The 25,681-nt window shown below is 41.1% G+C and overlaps 2 protein-coding genes across 2 annotated transcripts in view; one reads left to right on the top strand and one right to left on the bottom strand.

The window, feature by feature from the left end:
* LOC115195642 (vesicular, overexpressed in cancer, prosurvival protein 1) overlaps positions 1 to 25,681 on the top strand; it is a 92,289-nt gene that overhangs the window by 48,973 nt on the left and 17,635 nt on the right. The window contains exon 3 of the mRNA XM_029755720.1: positions 11,849 to 11,926. Coding sequence (XP_029611580.1) covers positions 11,849 to 11,926 — 78 coding nt within the window. The remainder of the gene's footprint in view (positions 1 to 11,848; positions 11,927 to 25,681) is intronic.
* Positions 16,062 to 22,223, bottom strand: LOC115195641 (natterin-3). The gene is made up of 3 exons (XM_029755719.1): positions 22,114 to 22,223; positions 21,834 to 21,960; positions 16,062 to 19,217 (listed from the first exon to the last, which is right to left on the bottom strand). The coding sequence occupies exons 1-3, from the start codon at positions 22,132 to 22,134 to the stop codon at positions 18,184 to 18,186; spliced, it is 1,182 nt and encodes a 393-aa protein (XP_029611579.1). The 5' UTR covers positions 22,135 to 22,223; the 3' UTR covers positions 16,062 to 18,183.

The following is a 25,681-nucleotide window of genomic DNA, read 5'->3' as shown; positions in this document are numbered from 1 at the left end:
TGTTTCAGTTCCTTCGATGGTTCCAATAGTTTTTGATTACTACTGTGTACTTTGATACTGCATTGACACCTATCTGTTATTCCTATAAGCATAGGTTCTGAATAGTGCACTATGATGTAAATCGAACATAGTACACTGCATATTTGGAAAAAGGGTTGATGGGCACAAGGCCAGTGGAGGCATTCCTCCAGTGGGATACCCAGCACAGGATCTCAAAGCCCTTGACATCTTGACACTTACTCAAAGCAGAAAGAGGTTGTTGCAGAGTAAGGCTTTCCATGCCCTGGTCTTTTAAATGGCTTTTGGTCCTAGCAGAGATCTCTCTTACGTTGCACTCTTGCTGAGTAAGAACATTAGCCTGTTATATTCAGACTTCGGGCTTTGTTTGAAATGCTCAAAAGGGTGTTTGATTGTCTTAGGTTGGTTAGAAATGTGTGTATAGTACTTGTATGGGTACTTCCATGGTAACGGAATTACGCTGAGACTCAGATTTCACTTTAAAGTGTATACCAAACAAAAACCATTGACTTCAAAGTTTAACAAACTATAGAACTCTATGTACAAGGACTACTTTCAACAATTGTAACTGAACAATTTACAAAAACACATTTAGAGGAAGAACTGTGTAAATACAAAGTTTGGTAACAAGAATAAAAAATCTATTTTAGAGTAATTCTGTTAACAAACTTTGCATCTGCAGTTTCACATAAACATGTATTTTTTTACTGTGTCAGTTGTTCAAAGCAGTCATTGGCATAGTTGTCTGGTGTGTTAAATGTCGAAATCAACGTTTTTTGTTTGGCATACATTTTAGTGGTCTCAGCATAATTCTGTTACTGTGGAATTGCCCTTTAGTTTATGAAAAATAATGGTGAGAATGCCTTCAGAAAAATACATGTTAGAATCACCTTTGGCAGCAATTACAGCTGTGAGTCTTTCTGGGGAAGTGTCTAAGAGCTTTCTAAACCTGGATTGTGAAACATTTGCCTATTTTAATATTTTCTAAATTCTTCATGCTCTGTCAAGTTGGTTGTTGATCATTGCTAGACAACCATTTTCAGGTCAAAACTTAAACTCGGCAATTCAGGAACATTCACTGTCTTCTTGGTAAGCAATTCCAGTGTTTATTTGTCATTGTGTTACTGTCCTGCTGAAAAGTGAATCAATCTCCCAGTGTCTGGTGGAAAGCAGACTGAACCAGGTTTTCCTCTAGGATTTTGCCTGTGCTTAACTCCATTCCGTACATTTTTTTATCCTGAAGCCCTCCCGCCCCCGAGCCTTAAAAATTACAAGCATACCCATAACATGATGCAGCCACCACTGTGCTTAAAAATATGGAGAGCGGTACTCAGCAATGTGTTGAATTGGATTTGCAACAAACATAACAATTTGTATTCAGTAGTTTACTTTAGTACCTTGTTGCAAACAATGCATTTTTTTAAATATTTTTTTATTCTGTACAGGCTTACTTTTCACTTGTCAATTAGGTTAGTATTGTGGAGTAACTACAACTAAAGATGGATCAACAAAATGTTCTCCTAAACTCTGTAACTGTTTCACCATTGGCCTCATGGTGAAATCCCTGAGCGGTTTCCTTCCTCTCTGGCAACTGAGTTGGGTAGGATGCCTGTATCTTTGTAGTGACTGTGTGTATTGATACACCATCCAAAGTGTAACCTCACCATGCTTAAAGGGATATTCAATGTCTGCTCTTTATTTACATTATTTACTCATCTACCAATAGGTGCCCTTCTTTGCGAGGCATTGGAAAACCTCCCTGGTCTTTGTGGTTGAATCTGTGTTTAAAATGCACTACTTGAATGAGGGACCATACAGATAATTGTATGTGTGACGTACAGAGATGAGGTAGTCATTCAAAAATCATGTTAAAACACAGTCCATGCAACATATTATATGACATTTTTCCATTTTAATCCCACTTTGTAACAACAACATTTTGAAAAAGTCAAGGGGTGTGAATACTTTCTGAAGGGACTGTATGTGCCATAGCTCTTTCCAAGAATTGCTTGAATCGACCGTTGACTGTTCAACTCCAACAGGTCCTCAAACTTATTTGAATTTCATCCATTCCATACACTTGAAATGTCCTACTAAAATAACCATGGCAGACAGAAGAAAATCATTTCCCCAGAGGCTTTCCTTAGAAAAAGCAATTTTGACTGTTATTGAGGGTGTCTGGGACTCTGACCAAGGCATAAAGAGCTTAATTCTACTTTGGTGGATGTTATTGGCGCTATCTCAGAGAGTGGACCTCAGAGGAGGGTAACTACTCCTAGACTCAATCCAGCCTAACCTGGCAACACTGCAGTTTGAGTCTGATTTAGGGGATGGCCACTTTTCCTGCCTGTCTAAAGGGGCATTACTCTCCAAAATCCAACATTTTCAGACCTCAAATGTCAAGATGACCCAGGCCATCGGTTGTGTAGATCTAGCTATATGGTTCAACCCCAAATTAATGGAAAGGATAAGCACCATAAATCAGAAAAATCTTCCATTCATTTTGGATTGTGGTGTATAACTGCAGCTACAAAACAGATGGCCAGGGATGTGGACTTGTTTTGATATTACACGAATATTTATTTTTATTCATAGAAAATCTTAAACATTTTCCTCAGTTGAACAGAATTCATTCCACCAAAAATTGGTCTCTGACTTCATCAAATGGTGAGCTGTCTCCCACCATGCACCAGTGTATTATGTGTCATTACCCTGCAGCTTTGATTGCATTGCTTCAATTTATATGGCCATTGTTCCCATATTCTATTTGGCTCTCCTAATGTCATTGTCAGTGTCTCCCTTTTACATTACTCATTGACTATGTTAATATCTCCTCTGGAGGTTAATTCCACTGGTCCTTAATGTCATATCTATGTGTTGAAATTAAGTGGAAGGTATTGCACTTTTAAGGATTGGTTATGAATTTCAAAGCCCTTTGGAGACGTTATATCTTACCGTATACATTTATTTCATGCTTGTTTACAAACGTCTTTTTCCAAATACTGAGAACAAAGTCTTGTTATCACCGGTTTCGCCATCAGTTTCCCTGGCAACGGGGATTTATTGTGCTCTCTTTACTCCTGGGTTCATTTTGATGACTGTCTGCGTCCCACATGGCACCCTATTCCCTATATACAGTAGTGCACTACTTTCGACCAAGGCCCATAGGGCTCTGGGCAAAGGTAATGCACTATATAGGGAATAGAGTGCCGTTTCAGTCAATGTCTTAGGCACCTACCGGTGGAGTAAACCTCTAAAGCAAATCGGTCTTTGATGTAGCCGACTTGTCATTTCGTCAAGTTCATGAGCTCACCAGGAGGGAAGCGTTGCAACCATTCAGCCCTGCTTTATCTCGGGGTACCGCACTCCATTTGTGAGCAATCGTGTCTCTGGCGTTGAATACAAACAAGGTACCATTGATTAAATATGAGGTGGGATTGTGTGAGGTGCCATGGGAGCCTACAGCTGTGGAGTTTGGATTGTTAACGGAACAAGAACAAACACGCATGCTGACACACACACACACACACACACACTCAATTTGTCTCTCTGACTCTTTTCTGTGTGTGTGTGTGTGTGTGTGTGTGTGTGTGTGTGTGTGTGTGTGTGTGTGTGTGTGTGTGTGTGTGTGTGTGTGCGTGCCTGTATGTGTAATAACTCAACGAATTGTCACTTGTGTATCTTAATCACTGTCTTATCAGGTAATTCCTCCATAAAGGGCTGGAGATAAGTCTATAGGGCCATACTGTTCTGGAGATGAGGAGAAGAGGTAAAGGAGAGAAGAAAGAGAGTGGGAGTGAGGGGTGCATTCCAAACAGCTTCAGGTATCTCCTGACCTGGCCCTGGGGAGGGTCAGGATAACCTGTCCACTGATGACAGATTTGGTCTGTGTGTTTTGTCATGCGGGCAGGGGGATAGATGGGTGTCTAATAAAGGTTTTGCACTTTGTCCCGCTGAATCTATCGATCCACCCTGCCTCTGACCCTCTCTATCCCCCTGCCAGCGAAAACAATACCAAGCATGACAACGGTAAGAGACCTCTCCCCTCAGGGTCATCCACCATAAGCTGTAGATTCATAAAGCCTCACACAGCTCTATTCTTTCAGCTTTATCAGGCGCTTCACCCAATGGTAATTTCCATAATTTCTACTTCCCATATCATAGTCATGTAAGTGCCCCTGTGTCCTCTGTCTTTAATCTCTCTATGAAAACCCGAAGCCAGCACTTTTCCCCTTTGGTCTGGGAGGAAGTCAAGGCAGGCGTTTTTATTATCTGATTAAATGTAAACTGGAAGGTCAGTGGAGAACAAGTTGTCATTTTAAATGATGGCAATATGAGGTTACATTTAATATTCAAGGTTCTAACCACCAACTGTGCTGTAAGGGCTACATCCCAACTTGAGAAACATGCATGTAACTTGAATTTGTGTGTAAATCATGCATTGATGCCAATGTAGGATTTACAAGATCCATTACTAGGGCTGTTGCGGTGACCGTATTACCGCCACACCCGCTCTCACCAGTCATGAATGCAGTCAAATTCCACGTGACCATTTAGTCATGGCAACTAGGCTTCTCCAACCTCTGATGCTGCTGATGGTCATTAGTAGCCTACCAAACTTGCTAACTGCCTGGTAATCAGCACTCTATTGTCCCTCTAATCACTCTGACATCAATGCAAATGTAGGCGAAAATCAAATCAAGCACTTCATAAGAGCCCATGAGCTCATGTTGCGCAACATTTCCATAGGCTATGCAATTGCGTGAGAACAACACAGTTTTGATGATCTTATTAAAAAGATGAGGATTCCTTCAGCTTTCTATAGGCTTGGCCTACTATAGTGATTTCTCAACTTTCCTAATGTTAAGCACACTGGTTCACTTGACAACAGGGGTATAGCCTACCTGGCTGGCATGAAAATGAACCACGAGAAAAGCGTCCCGCATTCGCTATTTAAGTGCCTAGATGGCATTTATTTTTTTCCCCTGTTCTGAGACAGGTGCAAGATAATGGTCCATTCTAAATCAAAACTAATTTCACACATACAGTATATTAGTTATTATATGTAAAGACAAAATTAAATTAAGAATAATCTAATGGGTGACAATATTATCGCTTGTGAAGGATTTCCAGCGTGTGCAGCAATGGCAAGAAAGAGCCCATGCATTTTTTTTACTTTTTCAAATCATAGTCGCATACCTCATGTAGCCTAGCCCTTAGACTTATGTTTTGATAAGATTGCGCTTATAATTTGAAGAAATAGCCTAATAGTTGATCAACATTTTAAGCTTAATGATCTGATCTGTTGCATCAGCCTCATTGCTTTTAAAAATGTCTTTGATGTGAGTGGTTGTATTAATTTGGGATCTATCGCATCCCACAACTGTCCCAAAGTATGTATGGAATACTTATTTCTCGCACAGGACAAGTTGACCAATAGAGTAGGCCAACTTTTGTACAATGGGGGATAGTAAAAATGTAAAGTAAATGTAGACAGTTCTAACATCTTCAATATGCACCTCGGAAGGACACGCGCAGTTGCATCTCCGATGTGTCTGTCTAAATTTGTAGCCTATTTTGGAGCTGAGATGCCTGTGAGAAGGACCCAATCACGTGACAGGCATTGGCTAATAAGAATTGAGACATCTGAGAGAGCCATGTGAGTGAGAGGTGTTTCGGAGCACGGTGATTGGCAGCCGGAAGAAGGGAATTATAATGATTATATTCAGCCCAAGGACACAACGGCCACACAAGGGGGATGCCACCGGGAAATTCGAGGCCTGGTGAGAATATTATCAAGTGCTTGTCAAATTGTGAGTGAGAGACTGATGAAGTGTGTACAGCCTGCGCAAAAAACTAAGCAGAGCCTATGCCTTTCATGCAACTTTTTTCAAGTCATCATTAGAGTCGCATCATGCAGCCTTAGAATGTATTACAATTCAAAACATAGCCAATGTTTGTATCACATCTAAAGTTGCATAAATAACTCTAAATTAAGCATATAGGAGGACCTGTTTCTTTGCTAACCGCTCAACACAAAATAGCCGCATGTGCGCCCTCCCTTTGAAATCTTTTGTTGAAAATATCCTTTCTATTTTATTCAGCTATGTTCAATTTTATTCTTCATACTATAAAATAATGCCACAGAATTCAAAGCAAATCTTGTCTGCTAAATGAACTAGTGTAGCCCATAGCCATATGGCATATTCAGATCAAGGCCTAACATAATGTCTGAGTACGCTATTATGTTCTTCTGAAATAGACTACATTTTCTTCATATCATGTTTCTTTAGACGTATCAAAGATAAATAATGGATTTATTGTGATGGTGTAGGCTATATTAAATGGCTTCATTAGACTTTTTAAAATGTCGATGGTCTGCGTCAGTGGCATGTAGGCTATGCGTGGAAGCCAGGAGATGCTAAATGTGTTTATGTTCATTAACGGTCGATTACTGTGAGACCAGCAGTTATTTGCTTGACCATCACCGGTTGACAAAATGTCATGGCCGCCACAAGCTTATTCATTACAAAGGCGCCACATCCTTTGTTTTTCCCCTGGTCTGCTTTACATAGCATACCAACTATCTAGGCCTACCTCTTTGAGGAGTAGGTCAGGGGTTTTCAAACCTCATCGGGGACCCCAGCCGTTCCATGTATTTCAGAGCTATCACACCTGATTCAACTTGTCAAGTAATTATCAAGCCATTTGACTACTTTAATCAGGTGAGCTGGTTTAGGGCTACAACCAAATTGTGAAACGCCTCAGAGTAGAGTTTTGGAAACCACTGATGTAGGTGAGAGCAGTAGATGGGTGATGGAGGTGACATCAGAAGAGCGGTGACGTAGCGACTGGGGCAGAGGGGTGATGGAGGTGACTGGGTTAAAAGGTCAAGAGAGACGATGTCGTTGACAGGACCAGAGAGGGGTAACTGAGGTGACAAGGGCAGAGAAGTTTGTGTAAATGTGACAAGGCAGCGTCCCCCCCCCCCTTCTAAAGGCAGTGAAAGCTAAAGTGACCCAGGAGGTCCGTTATTAATGTGAACCAGATGCCCTGTTACCCAGAGGAGCGCTGACAGATGCTTTGTAAACAACAGAGGCTGTGTGATGATACAGAGCCTGTCATTGGGAATGAACTCACCCCTTTGTTTTGGCTGCTTTTTGTGAGCATGGTGACAGTATTAGAGAATCCGTTGATGTTTTCATCTGACTGCTAGAGAAGGATGTATGAAACAATTTGTCTGAACTGCCAGGAGGCCGACCGTCATTATCTCTCGTGTTATGTTGAATCAAATAAAATTTTATTTGCCACATGTGTCGAATACAACGCATGTGAAATGCTGTGAAATGCTTACTTACGAGCCCTTTCCCAACAATGCAGAGTTATAAAGTAAGAAACATTTGCAAAAAGGAAATGGTAACACAATATAACTATAACTATACTATATACAAGGAGTACCGGTACCGGGTCAATGTGCAGGAGTACAATGTTGTGGAGGTAATATGTACATGTAAGTAGGGTTAAAAGTGACTAGGCAATCAGGATAGATAATAAAGAGTAGCAGCAGTGCAAATAAAAAGAGGGTCAATGCAAATAGTCAGGGTAACCATTTGATTAACTGTTCAGCAGTCTTATTGCTTGGGGGTAGAAGCTGTTAAGGAGCCTTTTGGTCCCAGACTTGGCGCTCCGGTACCGCTTGACGTGTGGTAGCATAGAGCACAGTCTATGACTTGGGTGGAGTCTTTGACAATTTCTGGGCCTTCTTCTGACACCGCCTGGTATAGAGGTCCTGTATGTACTTGGCAGTATGCACTACCCTCTGTAGCGCCTTATGGTCGGATGCCAAGCAGTTTCCATACCAAGCGGTGATGCGTCACTGGGCATCTCGCGGCTGGGTTTCCCTTTGTAAGCTGTGATAGTTTGCAAGCCCTGCCATATCTGACGAGCGTCAGAGCCGGTGTGCTAGGATTCGTTCTTAGTCCTGTATTTAAGCTTTGACTGTTCAATGGTTCGTCGGAGGCCGTAGAAGGATTTCTTATAAGCATCCGGATTAGTGTCCGGCTCCTTGAAAGCAGCAGCTCTAGCCTTTACCTCAGTGCATATGTTGTCCATGGCTTCTGGTTGGGATATGTACGTAGGTCACTGTGGGGACCTTGTCCTCAATGCACTTACAGTTGAAGTCAGAAGTTTACATTTAAACTTAGTTTTTCACAATTCCTGACATTTAGTCCTACTAAAAATTCCCTGTCTTAGGTCAGTTAGGATCACCACTTTATTTTAAGAATGTGAAATGTCAGAATAATAGTTGAGAGAATGATTTATTTCAGCTTTTATTTCTTTCATCACAATCCCAGTGGGTCAGAAGTTTACATACACTGAATCAGTATTTGGTAGCATTGCCTTAAAATTGTTTAACTTGGGTCAAACGTTTCAGGTAGCTTCCCACAGTAAGTTGGGTGAATTTTGGCCCATTCCTCCTGACAGAGCTGGTGTAACTGAGTCAGGTTTGTAGTCCTCCTTGCTCGCACACGCCTTTTCAGTTCTGCCCACAAATGTTCTATAGGATTGAGGTCAGGGCTATGTGATGGCCACTCCAATACCTTGGACTCCCCATTTTTCCTCCAAACATAACGATTGTCATTATGGCCAAACAGTTCTATTTTTGTTTCATCAGACCAGAGGACATTTTTCCAAAAAGTACGATCTTTGTCCCCATGTGCAGTTGCAAACCGTAGTCTGGCTTTTTATGGCGGTTTTGGAGCAGTGGCTTATTCCTTGCTGAGTGGCCTTTCAGGTTATGTCGATATAGATACTTGTGTACCTGTTTCCTCCAGCATCTTCACAAGGTCCTTTTCTGTCATTCTGGGATTGATTTGCACTTTTCGCACCAATGTACGTTCATCTCTAGGAGACAGAATGCGTCTCCTTCCTGAGCGGTATGACGGCTGCGTGGTCCCATGGGGTTTATACTTGCGTATTATTATTTGTACAGATGAACGTGGTACCTTCAGGCGTTTGGAAATTCCTCTCAAGGATGAACCAGATTTGTGGAGGTCTGCAATTTTTTTTCCTGAGGTCTTGGCTGAGTTCTTTTGATTTTTCCATGATGTCAAGCAAAGAGGCACTGAGTTTGAAGGTAGGCCTTGAAATACATCCACAGGTACACCTCCAATTGACTCAAATGATGTCAATTAGCCTATCAGAAGCTTCTAAAGCCATGACATAATTTTCTGGAATTTTCCATGCGGTTTAAAGGCACAGTCAACTTAGTGTATGTAAACTTCTGACCCACTGGAATTGTGATACAGTGATATAATCTGTCTAAACAATTGTTGGAAAAATGACTTCTGTCATGCACAAAGTAGATGTCCTAACCGACTTGCCAAATCTATAGTTTATTAAAAAGAAATTTGTGGAGTGGTTGAAAAATGAGTTTTAATGACTCCAACCTAAGTGTATGTGAACTTCCGACTTCAACTGTATGGCAAATCAAGGTTTAGTGCACAGGATACAGGGTGTAAACGGTACAGTGAAATTATTCTCCTTTTGTGACTGAGGTAGGTTTTAAGTCATGCCAGCCACAATTTCAATTAATTTGTTGTTTCTATAGGAATTTAGATTCTTCAATTGTATACATTGTAGCCTGGACATCTAACCTGTGAGAAACATTATCAATAAAACATTTATTCCTTGGTCGCCTCTATGGGACTTTGTGAAGTATGTGCTGCAGTCTGAATCAGATATCCATAGTTGATATGTTTCATAAGGCCTAACCTCAGAGCGACTGCTTTGGAAATTAGAACTTAGAAAGTTATATTGCACAAAAACTTTGAGTCAAGGGTGAGGAAGTTAGATGGTAAGACTGGTCAGACAAATGTTGAGCCTCAGAGAGAGAATGAACTAGAAAAAGTATTCTGTCTTTTCGAAGAGATACTCGACTTTGTTATAGAAACGAAAAGGTCAGTTAAGGAGTCTCTGGCCTTGGAATGGAGTGAGTGAAAAAGCGACGTAATGAAAACATAAAGAACAAAGGCATTCATCACTGTGTGTACGGCAGGGATGAAAAAGAAAAGGAATCTTTAGAGCAGTATTGATATAGTTCTGCTTGGTGCCATGACTCATTTGTAGAGTTTGGAAGGCTTGCAGCTTTCTTCTACATCAGCGCTGGAACAGAATCACACCCCAAATCTATGGGGGCATCGCTTCATTGAGGAACAATGAATAATTCAAACATGCAGTATTGGCAGCTCCAATCACCTACTTTCAGCCAGGTAGCATCAGAGGGCAAGGGAATGTATAATTTGATACGAGATAGTAATATGAGTACTTTTTTGGTATCTTCAGAGGTTCAAAAGCTGTTTTGAAAAATGTTACTTTATTTTTGGAACGTATGGTAGTGTCAGACATCAAGGGTGCTGATGCCACAGAGATTACAGGCCTCTCTGCATTATTTTGTTTTATATAATGTATGTGTGTAGCAAGTCAGTTAAGAACAAATTCTTATTTACAATGATGGCCTGCCCCGGCCAAACCCTCCCCTAACCCAGACGACACTGGGCCAATTGTGCGCCACCCTATGGGACTCCCCATCACGGCCGGTTGTGATACAGCCCGGGATCAAACCAGGGTCTGTAGTGACACCTCTAGCACTGAGATGCAGTGCCTTAGACGCTGCGCCACTCGGGAGCTCCAAAAGGCCATGTCTATGCCTGATATTGAAACTACGCTTTTAGATCCGATTACAAATAATTTGGACAACAATGCTTTGAGGCCACAAGGTGTTCAAAAGTATCCTATCCTAGTTTTTGAAATAGACATGTCTGAAAAGCAGTCACATTTAGTGACCCATTCGCCTTCACAACATTGACACATTCATGTCCTTGTCCAGAAGTGCTCACAGCCAGATCTGATCACGATTGGATCACAATCTTTTGCTCGTATACTCCTGACATTATGACATAAGTGGGCACATTCTAAAAATACCAAACAATTTAAACCACCAAATCTCTAACCTATTCCTTAACTTTTCATTACAATAAAACAGAATCAGATTAAATACTGCTATGCTCAAGAAGCCATTCTGAAACGATTATGCTATTTTCAAAGAATGAATCTGTCACCACATTACGCCCTAGGCACCAGACTCACCAGGCTCTCTGCTGTCTCTACGCCTCTTGTTGAATCGATGGTGAAATATGTCCCCGTGCTGAGCCCTGTGAGCCTTCACACCCCGCGACCTTTCCTCCTCTCATCTCCTTTGTTGTCAATCAGCTAGGGGACACTGTGGCATAGTCGCTGGCCGCAGTACTGTCACCAGCTCGCTCCCCAGACAGCCAGGACATTGTAAAACGCCGGGCTCGGTCAGCACGGGCTAATTGGGTGGAGTGTAGCATCAGGAGAGAGGGAGGTGACTGCTGCTAGCCTCACTGTGTGACTCCATTACATGTTGCTGTGTGGAGAAATGGACAACGGCCCGTGGAGTTAAGATACTGACGCGTCTGTTAACTGCATCTAACAATTATATACTGGAGGCTACTGGAGGCTACTGGAGGCTACTGGAGGCTACTGGAGGCTTGCTGAAATGGAAGTTGTTTTTATGTGGCCACTTTTTAATGCAATACATGAACTGTATTTAGAACCATGTCTTGTAAAGTGTGCTGTTATTTCAAGATTCAACACTGAAGCTGCCTGGTCAAAAATAGAGATTGAATGGAAATGAAAAGAAATGCTGATATGGTTTGGGTTTACTGTAAATGACACATTCCACTCTGTTTCTACATGTGATTCGAAGAAATGTGTTTCGCCAAGGTTGCTTTGTGTCTCATTTCAGATGCCGCTCGTACGAGGACTGCTGTGGCACGCGCTGCTGCGTCCGAGCCCTCTCCATCCAGCGGCTATGGTACTTCTGGTGAGTCCTACCTACCAGGCTGTCCTTTCCAATGGATCAACATTTACTCTGCCCTCCCCCTCTAACTCCCCTCCTTCCCTCCATGACAGTCCCAAGGCTACATCCGTCGTTATTGGTATTCAGGGCCCCAACTCAAGGGTTCAGGGGGTCAGGCAGCCAAATCAATACCCCACTCCAGAGATGACTCTGCGGTGTTAGCATACAGATAATCCCCTGCGACCATCACCCCTGTGACCTCTCTAAACAAGGTGTTTTGTGAAATGGCCCTTGGCTCGTGATGAAGAATAGGAGCCTTGTAGTAAGTAAGGGTTAGATGAACTGTGTCTGTGTGGAGCGATATAGGCTGCTCAATACTGAGCATTGAATATGTTGTAGTTAAGCTCTTGAGTCAATGGGGAGCTGATGTGTTGAGACGAAGAGCTTGTTTAGGATAATTATGACCAAAACAATGGCATGCTGAGGACAAGGACATCATGAAACCGTTAGGAACCCAGAAAGAGAAATGCAGCGCACTGGGCACGATCCTGTCAGGCATTGTCTTATACGCCTATTGTGGGATATGCAATTAAGCATGAAATAGGCCTCTCTTTTCAATGATTAATGCATGTTAGTGGTGCAATTAGCCATAACAACCTCTTGAGTTACAAGAGTCTAGGGTCACTTATTCTCTCCTTCATCAGCCTTTGTTTTTCCAGTTGAGCCGTGTGGCATCACTGCTTTGCTTTCGCAATCCAACTGCGAAAACAGAACATGGAACCGCTACTCACCATGGAAACAAAACCATGGTTTCATGGTGCTCTAGCGGGCTTGGGTGAAGGGTTTTGATCCGCGACTGCCTGGTCTCTGTTACCTTTCACTGAGCTTGTGGGTCGCGGCTGGTGTCAACTCAATTGCGAGGTTCTCAAGGCCCACGTGGAAGGTTATGTCCTCGCTCCCCCTCTCAATTTAATGGACACCTGACCTTGTCTGTTTGGAGCGATTGGAGAGATTGGTTCACTCTACTGGCAGGAACTGTGGATATAATGGTTGCTTATTCTGATAGTGCCATGTCAAGGCAAGCTGACTATATAGAGCCAGTGGCAAGTTGAATGCAATTCTCAAACATATGAGGAAAGTGAACAGGGGTTACTTGTTACACTTCACTCCTGACGAATGTCACTAATGACAGTACACTGGCAGGGATGTCTCTCTAGCATTCATATATACAGTTGAAGTCGGAAGTTTACATACACTTAGGTTGGAGTCATTAAAACTCGTTTTTCAACCACTCCACAAATTTCTTGTTAACAAACTATAGTTTTGGCAAATCGGTTAGAACATCTACTTTGTGCATGACACAAGTAATTTACAGACAGATCATTTCACTTATAATTCACTGTATCACAATTCCAGTGGGTCAGAATTTTACATACACCAAGTTGACTGTGCCTTTAAACAGTTCGGAAAATTCCAGAAAATGATGTCATAGCTTTAGAAGCTTCTGATAGGCTAATTGACATTATTTGAGTCAATTGGAGGTGTACCTGTAGATGTACAGTCATGGCCAAAAGTTTTGAGAATGACACAAATATTAATTTCCACAAAGTTTGCTGCTTCAGTGTCTTTAGATATTTTTGTCAGATGTTACTATGGAATACTGAAATATAATTACAAGCATTTCATACGTGTCAAAGGCTTTTATTGACAATTACATGAAGTTGATACAAAGAGTCAATATTTGCAGTGTTGACCCTTCCTTTTCAAGACCTCTGCAATCCGCCCTGGCATGCTGTCAATTAACTTCTGGGCCACATCCTGACTGATGGCAGCCCATTCTTGGATAATCAATGCTTGGAGTTTGTCAGAATTTGTGGGTTTTTGTTTGTCCACCCGCCTCTTGAGGATTGACCACAAGTTCTCAATGGGATTAAGGTCTGGGGAGTTTCCTGGCCATGGACCCAAAATATCGATGTTTTGTTCCCCGAGCCACTTAGTTATCACTTTTGCCTTAACGGCAAGGTGCTCCATCATGCTGGAAAAGGCATTGTTCGTTACCAAACTGTTCCTGGATGGTTGGGAGAAGTTGCTCTCAGAGGATGTGTTGGTACCATTCTTTATTCAGGGCTGTGTTCTTAGGCAAAATTGTGAGTGAGCCCACTCCCTTGGCTGAGAAGCAACCCCACACATGAATGGTCTCAGGATGCTTTACTGTTGGCATGACACAGGACTGATGGTAGCGCTCACCTTGTCTTCTCCAGACAAGCTTTTTCCGGAGGCCCCAAAAAATCAGAAAGGGGATTCATCATCAGCAGTCCAATCCCTGTACCTTTTGCAGAATATCAGTCTGTCCCTGATGTTTTTCCTGGAGAGAAGCGGCTTCTTTGCTGCCCTTCTTGACACCAGGCCATCTTCCAAAAGTCTTTGCCTCACTGTGCGTGCAGATGCACTCACACCTGCCTGCTGCCATTCCTGAGCAAGCTCTGTACTGGTGGTGCCCCTATCCCGCAGCTGAATCAACTTTAGGAGACGGTCCTGGCGCTTGCTGGACTTTCTTGGGCACTTTAGGTGCAATATTACTGGTAGCAATATCCTTGCCTGTGAAGCCCTTTTTGTGCAAAGCAATGATGACGGCACGTGTTTCCTTGCAGGTAACCATGGCTGACAGAGGAAGAACAATGATTCCAAGCACCACCCTGCTTTTGAAGCTTCCAGTCTGTTATTCGAACTCAATCAGCATGACAGAGTGATCTCCAGCCTTGTTCTCGTCAACACTCACACCTGTGTTAACAAGAGAATCACTGACATGATGTCAGCTGGTCCTTTTGTGGCAGGGCTGAAATGCAGTGGAAATGTTTTTTTGGAATTCAATTAATTGCAATTCATTTGATCACTCTTCATAACATTCTGGAGTATATGCAAATTGCCATCATACAAATTGAGGCAGCAGACTTTGTGAAAATTAATATTTGTGTCATTCTCAAAACTTCTGTATTGCAAGACCTACCTTCAAACTCAGTGCCTCTTTGCTTGACATCATGGGAAAATCAAAAGAAATCAGCCAAGACATCTGAAAAAAAATTGTAGACCTTCACAATTCAATTCATCCTTGGGAGCAATTTCCAAATGCCTGAAGGTACCACGTTCATTTGTACATACAATAATACGCAAGTATAAACACCATGGGACCACGTAGCCGTCATACTGCTCAGGAAGGAGACGCGTTCTGTCTCCTAGAGATGAACGTACTTTGGTGCGAAAAGTGCAAATCAATCCTGGAGGAAACAGATGCTGGAGGAAACAGGTACAAAAGTATCTATATCCACAGTAAAACAAGTCCTATATCGAAAGGCCGCTCAGCAAGGAAGAAGCCACTGCTCAAAAACCGCCATAAAAAAGCCAGACTACAGTTTGCAACTGCACATGGGGATAAAGATCGTACTTTCTTCCTCTGGTCAGGAAGTTAAAGCTTGGTCGCAAATAGGTCTTCCAAATATATAATGACCTCAAGCATACTTCCAAAGTTGTGGCAAAATGGCTTAAGGACAACAAAGTCAAGGTATTGGAGTGGCCATCACAAAGCTCTGACCTCAATCCTATAGAAAATGTGTGGGCAGAACTGAAAAAGCGTGTGCGAGCAAGGAGGCATACAAACCTGACTCAGGTACACCAGCTCTGTCAGGAGGAATGGGCCAAAATTCACCCAACTTATTGTGGGAAGCTTGTGGAAGGCTACCCGAAACGTTTGACCCAAGTTAAACAATTTAAAGGCAATGCTGCCAAATACTAATTGAGTGTATGTAAACTTCTGACCCACTGGGAATGTGATGATAGAAACTAAAGCTGAAATAAATGATTCTCTCTACTATTATTCTGACATTTCACATTCTTAAAATAAAATTGTGATCCTAACTGACCTAAGACAGGGAATCTTTACTAGGATTAAATGTCCGGAATTGTGAAAAACTGAGTTTAAATGTATTTGGCTAAGGTGTAAGTAGATTTCCGACTTCAACTGTATGTCAATGTTTGTATATTTACATTAAAACAGAAATGGCGAAATGAGTAGGATATTAAATGTGGCACTGCACAAATTATTTGGTATAATTCACATCACATGTTTTGTCAATATTAAAATGGTTTAATATATTTTTGTATAATAATTTAAAAACTGGTGATTCATTCACAATTTACAGTATTCACAATAGAGATCGTCACCGCCAACATTATTGACACCCTTGATAAGGGTAAGCAAAAAATACATACAAATACTGAGCTATGCAAAACAATTTTTTAAATTATATTTTAAACTAATACAATTGTTCAAAATGTTTTCTTATGAAGATGTATCAAAATGATTGGCACCCCTAAAGATTCGTATACATAAAATCAAACAAAATGTATTAACGTTCTACTTTTTTGTGTAATGCTCGGGCGTCGTGGGTGAGGAATCAAACGCAGGAAGCAGCGAGTACAGGGTAGTGGCTTTTAATGGGCCAAGAGGTGAACAAACACAAGCCACCCCAAACAGCGATAAGCGCGCACACAAAACAAAGTGCCCCAAACACAGGGGAAAACACAGTCGGCGCAAAACCAACGTACAAGCGCAAACACAAGCAACAACAGAATAAACAATCCCGCACAAAGAGAAGGCGGGCCAGCTAATAATTATAGCCCCGCTAATCACCCCCACTACGAACAGGTGCAAACAATCACAAAAGGGGGGAAAACAAAAAGGGAATCCGTGGCAGCTAGTAGGCCGGTGACGACGACCGCCGAGCGCCGAGCGCCACCCGAGCAGGAGGGGGCGCCACCTTCGGTGGGAATCGTGACATTTTGAAAGCATCTCAGCTTAAGGAACTGTATAGTAGCCTTCCATAGTTTCACTAGGGTATAAAGAGACACGTAAGACACATGTAAAATCCATTTGTCATCCATCACCATGGGGAAAGGCAAAGAACTCACAAACTAAAAGAAAAATGGTTGTCAGCCTTAGTAAATCAGGCAATGGGCATAAAACAATAGCTAAAATAACTAAATGTACCTCTATTAGGTCAATAAGGAAGAACTTTAAAACCACTGTAACAGTGCTAAACTTGCGTGTTAGAGGACACGTGTATCTTGTCCACACGCACGGTGAGGAAGTTGGTTCTGGAGGCAAAGAAAAATTACAGAACTTGGTCGCATCTTGGTTACCAAGTCTCTTACAATAGGCTCTTTGGAAGGGTTGACAGAAAAAAAGCCTTTTATTGAGAGCAACCACCAAATGTAAATGCCTGGTGCTTGCTAAACAGTAGTGGCACTTGGATATGAACCAGGTGTTATGGACATATTAAACAAAAAGAGGTCTTTGGCCACACAGTGGTGGGTTTGGCATTGAAAGAAAGATGCATATGCAGAAAGGTACCTCATACCTACTGTAAAATATGGTGGAGGATCTTTGATGTTATGGATCTATTTTGCTTCCACTGGTCCTGGGGCCCTTGCTGTGGGCCAAAAACTCCATCCAACCTGATTTATTTTTTTCAAATAGCTCTTACGTTTAAAAGGGCATTATCATTTTCTCAATTTCATAGTGTTATTTTGACCTCGTAGTGTGAAAATATTGTTTTTAACTGCACTGCCCTTTAAGTCAATAGCATAACTTGGCCATAAGTCCATCTTTCAGCAAGACAATGACCCCAAGCACACATCAAAATCCACAAATATATGGTTAATTTACCATATAATCAACATTCAGTCTCCGGACTTAAATCCCATCGAATTGAAGAGGGCAGTCAAGTGCAGACTGAAGGATATCAAAGATCTGGAAAGGTTCTGTATGGAGCAATGGTCTAAGATCCCTCCCAATGTGTTCTCCAATCTCATAAAACATTATAGGAAAAGGCTCATTGCTATTTTCCTTGCAAGGGGAGGGGGTACAAAGTATTGAAAATAAGGGTGCCAATAATTGACTTATCTTTTTGAAAAGAAAAAAATGATCTGTTAAACAGGCTCTTTCTCTGAGCAATTTTATTAATATAAACCAATACAGTATAATTCCCTTTTTTGGAGCGTACAATATAGCTATATTGTATAAACATCTTTGTGTTCTGTAATCACATGAATGGAGAAAGAAATGAATATTAAAGATATCCTCAATCTAATCAAGAACACATACATTGATTGAGGACAGTATGGTCTGTCAGTTGGTAGATCAAAACACAAAGATTGCCACACACATTCTTGATAGACACAGGCTTCTCTGCATATGTTACAGTGGCCTGTCAACTGCCAGCTACCTAGGCAGCACAGGGCTGGCGATTGGGATTAGGCTGACAGCGTTCTGCCACTGCGTCAATCTCCCCCACCTGTAGACCTCGGTATAAGCCCGTCACTGTGGTGGTATGGACAGTGCCGTCAGTGTACTCTTTAGACAGTTGTGCGGTGAACGGGATATCAATCTTATACTTTTTTCCTGCCATTTTCACCGTGCAGTGATGGTTGGCTGGGACAGCCACCTCTACACTCATTGAGTGGCTGACGGTTTCAGTCACAGAGTTGCCGTTGGTGTGGGTTTTCTCAGATGTGACGCCGACATTAACTGTAGCAGAGATTAGTGGTATCCCTACTGTTATGGAGGTGGATATGGTCAGGGAGGAGGAGACGCTGGTCTGCCAGGTGCTCTGTCTCTCTGTCCTCTCCTCTAGCCGCACCGTCTGCTTCACTGAGTGGCAGTTGTTGTTGGTGGCACTGTACTCTCCCAGCGCCACCGGTGTTTGGGAGAGTGTGGCCAGTTGATCGACATGGTACTCTACGTTGAAGATTCTCTGTGTGTATCTCTGCCTTTTCAGTGTTAGCAAATCAAAGTCCCTTTTGTATTTTAACTCTTTGCCATTCAAAGGAAGAAAGAAAATGTTTTTGTAAACGGATCCTATTCCATAATGATTTTTTGCAGAATAGGCTTTGTTCTTGGCATGGGGTGCGATTGAGTTTGTTGGAATAGACCTTGAGAATGCTCTCCATTGCAAAAGCTCAAGGTTCTGCTCGTTAACTAGCAGATCAAACTGGGTGCGTCGGTCCTCCTTCCCATTGCAGGGGTTATAGCAGTATGGTCCTTTGGAGGGACTATAATGACCAGTGGACCAGTTACAGCCCTCGAGGGGGACGCAGATATAGTCGAGGCGTTTTGCTGCCTGGTTATAGATGCTCACTGTCCAGCTTGGCAGGGACCCGGTCCATCTGACCCACTTCAGATATTTGTTTTCTCCGAAATTGGGCCGGATCAAGCTCCGCAGCTTGAAAGAGGCTTTTGCTTGAGTTTCTGGCTGGGCTTCTGTGGAGAAAGGTTTGTTGATTATTTAGCGTTGATTCTTGAAGAATACGAAAGCCTCTTGTATTCATTAATGGTGCATTCAGAAGAATGGGGAAAGAGCTCTATGTTCTTCGCGCTTTCCCAATCCTTTTGAATGCACTGCTAATTGATACAATGTGTTACCACTAGCATTGCTACATTTTCCAAAAATGCTAGCAAGATTATTCTGGACATTTCTAAACCAGAAAATGTATATAAAAATTATTCAGCAGAAAAAAATACCAGAGGGAATTCAAAAATAAGCTTGACCAAACAAACTGAACTATCCCTTTAAAGAGTCCTTCCAGGTGACTACCTCGTGAAGCTAGCTACTTTGAAGAATCTCAAATATAAAATATATTTCGATTTTTTTAACACTTTTTTGGTTACTACATGATTCCATATGTGTTATTTCATAGTTTTGATGTCTTCACTATTATTCTACAATGTAGAAAATAGGAAAAATAAAGGAAAAACCCTTGAATGAGTAGATGTTTCCAAACATTTGACTGGTACTGTATATCATTAATTTAAAAGTGCAGAAATGTATGTACCAATCATAGATTTCCCCTTTTAAAGCTAAGGAAACATCACACATATTTTCCCATAGAGCCCCACAGTGGAGGTCTCATAATACCCATAAAACCTAGCGGTCAAACAGGGAAATGGTTACAATCATTTTTCCATCATTCATTTTTCCCATAAATTTTAGAAACACATAAAATATGGGCTGTGTTTCGTGTATTCTTACCCTGACGTGACGTTTTGATAACCATTTAAATCTCTCTCAGATAAGGACACTTTTATCAATATATTTGGCTCTATTTACACTCAGATTTGAAAATGCTAATTAGCATCAAAGTAAACATCATGGAAAACTACAAATCCCTGCTAGCTCCTGCACATCATCTCTAGCTGACACCTTTAGTAACAGGTATTGTGTACATTTAAAACTTGCACAAGACAGTTTTTTCACAGAATTGTCAATTTTAAAGATATTTTGCCAATTTATTAATTACTACGTTCAGCTAACATTAGATAGTTAATCCATAGATTCTTACCTTTGCCTCGCTTCGTCAATCTCATCCAAATCATTATGGCATTTATATTGCTTTGTGATAGCCACATTAGCAGGTAATTAGCATTTCATTTTTTTTTGGGGGGGGGGGGGTAAATACAGGTGATTATATTGATAAAAATCACCTTGTCCGAGACAGATTTACATGGTTATCAAAATGTCTCGCCACGGTAAGCCTACACGAAACACAGCCCTTATATGAAGTGGTTCTAAAATCCCCTATGGAAAAATGAATGGTTAAAAAACGATTGGAAACATTTCCGTGTTTGACCGCTAGGTTTTATTGGTATTATGACTAATACTGTGGTACAGGGAACATACAATTGGCATGCCGACTGCAGGAATGTCCACCAGAGCTGTTGACAAATCATTTCATGTTAATTTCTCTACCATAATGCCAGACTTTGGCAGTATGTCCAACCGATCTCAACCACAGACTACGTGTATGGCGCTGTATGGGCGAGGGGTTTGCTGATGTCAACGTTGTGAACAGTGTGACCCATGGTGGGGTTATGGTATGGGCAGGCATAAGCTATGGTCAATGAACACAGTTGCATTTTGTCGATGGCAAATTGAATGCACAGAGATCCTGAGGCCCATTGTGAAGCACATATTTTTTAAGATATCTCTGACCAACAGATGCATATCTGTATTCCCAGTCATGTGAAATCCATAGATTAGGGCCTAATGAATTTAGTTCAATTGACTGATTTCCTTATAGGAACTGTAACTTTTATTCAGTGTTTATATAGTATTCATTTTTTTTATCTGTCCATAATGTCCATGAGTTTCTAGTGGATAGACCACCAGCGATAATCTGAAGTACCCAAAAAGGCCACTAGATGTCATCTGATAAAATTCCCTGAAAAACATGAAAGTGACCAAGATTCTGGTAAACTTAAAGTTTCCAGTAGGGGCTTCCCGAGTGGTGCAGTGGTCTAAGGCACTGTATCGCTGTGCTAGCTGTGCCTCTAGAGATTCTGGGTTTGAGTCCAGGCTCTGTCGCAGCCGGCCACGACCAGGAGATCCATGGGGGGGCGCACAATTGGCCCAGCATTCTCCGGGTTTGTCTGGCAGGGATGTCCTTGTCCCAATGTGCGCTAGCAACTCCTGTGGCAGGCTGGGTGCAGTGCACGCTGACATGGTCGCCAGGTGTACAGTGTTTCCTCCGACACATTGGTGCGGCTGACTTCCAGATTAAGTTGGCATTGTGTCAAGAAGCATTGGGTTGTGTTTTGGGGGACGCATGGCTCTCGACCTTCGCCTCTCCCGAGTCCATACGGGAGTTGCAGCGATGAGACAAGACTGTAACTACCAATTGGATACAACGAAATTGTGGAGAATTTTTTCTTTTTATTCCAGTAATATACCCTCCCTTTGCAACCATAGTATTAGCAATCACTTTGGTAGTTATCAATTGAAAGTTGAAAACCATTATTCAAAACCAAAAATACAAAATCTGAAACTATGCAGCTATGAATAGCCAAATGCACCATACATAGACAGAACACATCACTCACCGTCCACTGCGGTCACAATGGTCTGAGTGACATGGTGTGAAAGCTGCATGTTCATCAGCTCTGGGGGTTCCATACCAAGAGAACATTGCAGCAGAAAGGCACAGGCTACAAAAGCTGTCAGTATCATCTGAAGGATAAAGAGGATGCAGATAATACTCACAAAGAATTAGACCTGACATCAATCCATATTGATGGAAGTTTGAAACATATTTTTGTAATGTAAAATAGACATGTTTAGATGGAAAGAACTTCCTCTTGAACAGCACTCTGCATCACTCACCTTTACAACGGAAGTCTTCATTCCTCTCAGCTTCTTGTCAAGATGGGGTTGACTCTCCGCAATAACTCCACAGCTTTTATAGTATATTGTTGGATTAATGATTTGCTATTTTATTGGTTTGTTATTTAGGTTAGGAAAAAAACTCAGTTCCAATGAAGTCACTTTTGAGTCCAGTCTAGACATCATTAAGATTACGTTATCTGAATTTAATTCCAGAGTTTCCTTGTTGTATTATTTACACTGATAAGCTGACATGACACCCAGCCTAAATGTACATCTGTATCATAACAGTGCACACTGTTCCTGTCATACTCATATGGTTAATCTGAGATGAATACATACATTTTATTAATTTTAAATGAATGGTTTATAGCTATTTATGCTTGAGGAATATAACTTATAAATGCTTTTGTTTAACACTCTTACTCCAAAACGCCAATATAATTGTAACTAACATTGCATAGCTTCAAAGCATGGTGGTTAAAACTCATTTTTATCAAGGATGGTCAGTCCTTGCAACCGCAGGTCTGTCTATGAATAAGCCTATTAGAGTCATTACATCTCTAAAGAAAAGTGAATGGTTATTGTTTGAATCCCGGATTGCATTTCAATCAACTGTGGAAGCGAGCCAGAACATTTACCAGCTGTTTGCTTTCCCGTCTTCATACACACCCTGCCACTCCTAGGTAATCTGACTTCCTTGTTCGTCAATCTATTTTCCAGTGAATTCGTGAAATATTAACCATTGATAATAAAACCCATCTTTCCAATGAGCACAAGTGACACCAAGGCAGCGTTTAGACAGCCAGCCCAATTCTGATCTTTTTTTCACTAATTGGTCTTTTGACGAATTACATCAATTCTTTTTCAGAGCTGATCTGATCGGTCAAAATACCAATTAGTGAAAAAAAGATCAGAATTGGGCTGCTTGTCTAAACGCAGCCATAATGCTCCTTTCAAAATGCTTTATTACATCTTGAAGTGAGCCGGAACTTTGTCTGAGGTATCAGTCCTCATACACCCACACACATGATTGTTTTTGTTGTACAATCTATTTTAAATGTTAATCATTGATCGGGAGAGCATCACTCTCCTCAGGCAACAATATTTTCTCATTTTTATTTGGAAAATTAAAATATGCTTTAACTGAACAACTTTGTATATAAGGGTGTTTTCACACAAGTTTGTTTGCTATACAGTAGTTCAAATCAGAGTTTGATTATTTGTCACGTTGTATTTTTTTCATTTGGTCTGGTTGGCTTCACGTTGTCAAATGTCAAACAAATTAAATGCCTAAACAATACCACGTATTTTAATGCGAGTAATTTATTTATTGGACAAAAATGCTCACATTAAATCCATATTTGATCCGGAGGCGAGCATTACTTGTGTCCCAATCTTCATATTACTTTAGCAATAGCAGCTGTAATAACTGCTATGTGCAGTGAATAGAGGAGACCCTTATCTGCTTCAGATATCAAGTTATGTTACTGTGTGCTGCATTTCATAAAATACTCAGTCAAACGACCAATAATACTGTGCGCCTTTGGTTCTTTTCCTTAGTTTGGTCCAGACTACGTTTTCCCCTGCAGCGAACTGCACCACCAACCTTTTTTTGCGCGAACCATGGTGCATGTTTGGCGCACACCTGAGTGTGGATAAAGTGTTCACACCTGTCCAAACGAACCAAATTTAAGCTCCAAACAAACTAGGTGCAACGGCCGCCTAATTTAACAACATGATTGCATCAAAAGACGTGCACTGTGCCATGACTGGAAATGATCATTTCAGAGACATATATAGATTGTTATTTCTGTAGATGGCTCTTTGTAAGACCTAAAAGTATTCATATTTTGATGAACAAAAATCTCTTGGGTTGGGGTTTCTTGTTTGTGCTTCAATGTGACGAATTAAACAATTAGGCCTAAGCTGTGAGTTTTGCTGTGCTCATTGGGACATGACTTGCTACAACTAGAACTCTAAAGGTAATCAATACCGAACAAACTGAGTGGATTTGGTTCAATCCGGTGTATTGTGAAAGCTCAGCACAGTGTGATTCTATTGCTTCCAGGAAGTACATGCAGTATATACTTCTTGATTATGCTGATGCTTCAGATTCCCTTCCTTCAAATGAACTCACAGCAAACCACTGATTGTGGCTCATATAGAGCCCCCTTGTTGTGCTGAGACACGATTTCCATTCAGAATAACTGTAAGCACCATTAAGAAACGCATGGTTTTATTGAAACATATAGTGCAGTATTGCGTTTAAAGGGGCAATCTGCAGGTGCTTTATCCATTTTTGGACTTCTGAAATAACTAAATGTACCCTGAATTAATTAAATGTAACTTATAAATGCCTCATGAGCTTAGTTCAACTGTCATACCCCATCAGAACCCAAAATATATAAGCTTGTTTCACTCCAATATTTGTAAACAATGTTTGCCTTCAGAAAGTATTCATACCCGTTGATGTTTTTTTGTTGTGTTACAGCCTGAGTTTAAAATTGATTCAATTGAGATTTTGGGTCACCGGCCGACACACAATTAATACATTTTAAGCTAAAATGTCTTGACTCAATAAGTATTCAATTTCAACCACTTTCTTATGGCAAGACTAAATAAGTTCAGGATAAAAAATGTGCTTAATCTCTATGTGATCGGTGTCCCTATACCGGGACGGTTGAGCTAACGTGGGCTAATGTGATTAGCATGACATTGTAAGTAACAAGAACATTTCCCAGGACATAGACATGTCTTATTTGGGCAGAAAGCTTAAATTATTGTTAATCTAACTGCACTGTTCAATTTGCAGTAGCTATTGCAGTGAAACAACAAAACAATTATCACAGCACCAGGTTTGATACATTCACATCTGAAGGTAAATAATGTACTTACATTCAGTAATCTTGCTCTGATTTGTTATCCTGAGGGTCCTAGAGATAAAAATGCAGCATAGTTTTGTTTGATAAAATCAATTTTTATATTCAAATGTAGGAACTGAGTTTGAACCCCTGCTGTCTATGGCTCCACACCCACCCCACGCGGCCATCTACAGTAGATGTGTGAAAGTTAGTGTATAAGCTAATGATCCATCGTGTATGACATTCTTAAATTGTATTACCATATAATCTTTGTATGTTCTCCTATAGTTATGTATCAATTGACCAGTTTGGCACATTTGGGCAGACTTGATACAAAATATTGTACAGTATGGGTATGTTTCACTGGATCAATCTGAAACTTTGCACACACTGCTGCCATCTAGTGGCCAAAATCTAAATTGTGCCTAAACTGCACTATTGTATTATGGCCTTTCTCTTGCATTTCAAAGATGACAGAGAAAAAAAAAACATTTGAAAACACATGCTTTTTTGTTTGTATTATACTTTACCAGATCTAACTTCAAAGTGTTTCCTTTCAAATGGTATCAAGAATATGCATATCCTTGCTACAGGCAGTTAGATTTGGGTATGTCATTTTAGGCAAAAATTTAAAAAAAGGGTTAGATCCTTTCAAGTCACATAAGTTGCATGGCCTCACACTGTGTTTAACATGATTTTTTTAA

This window comes from Salmo trutta, chromosome 6 (assembly GCF_901001165.1).
Source record: "Salmo trutta chromosome 6, fSalTru1.1, whole genome shotgun sequence".
Classification (NCBI taxonomy): Eukaryota; Metazoa; Chordata; class Actinopteri; order Salmoniformes; family Salmonidae; genus Salmo; species Salmo trutta.
This window is presented reverse-complemented; position numbering and strand designations above follow the sequence as displayed.

Coding starts and splice junctions, on each gene's coding strand:
- LOC115195641 (XM_029755719.1), bottom strand. CDS start 22,134: ATGAAGACTTCCGTTGTAAAG. Junction 21,961..22,113: donor TGAAGACTTCCGTTGTAAAG/GTGAGTGATGCA, acceptor TTTATCCTTCAG/ATGATACTGACAGCTTTTGT. Junction 19,218..21,833: donor CATTGTGACCGCAGTGGACG/GTGAGTGATGTG, acceptor CTTTCTCCACAG/AAGCCCAGCCAGAAACTCAA.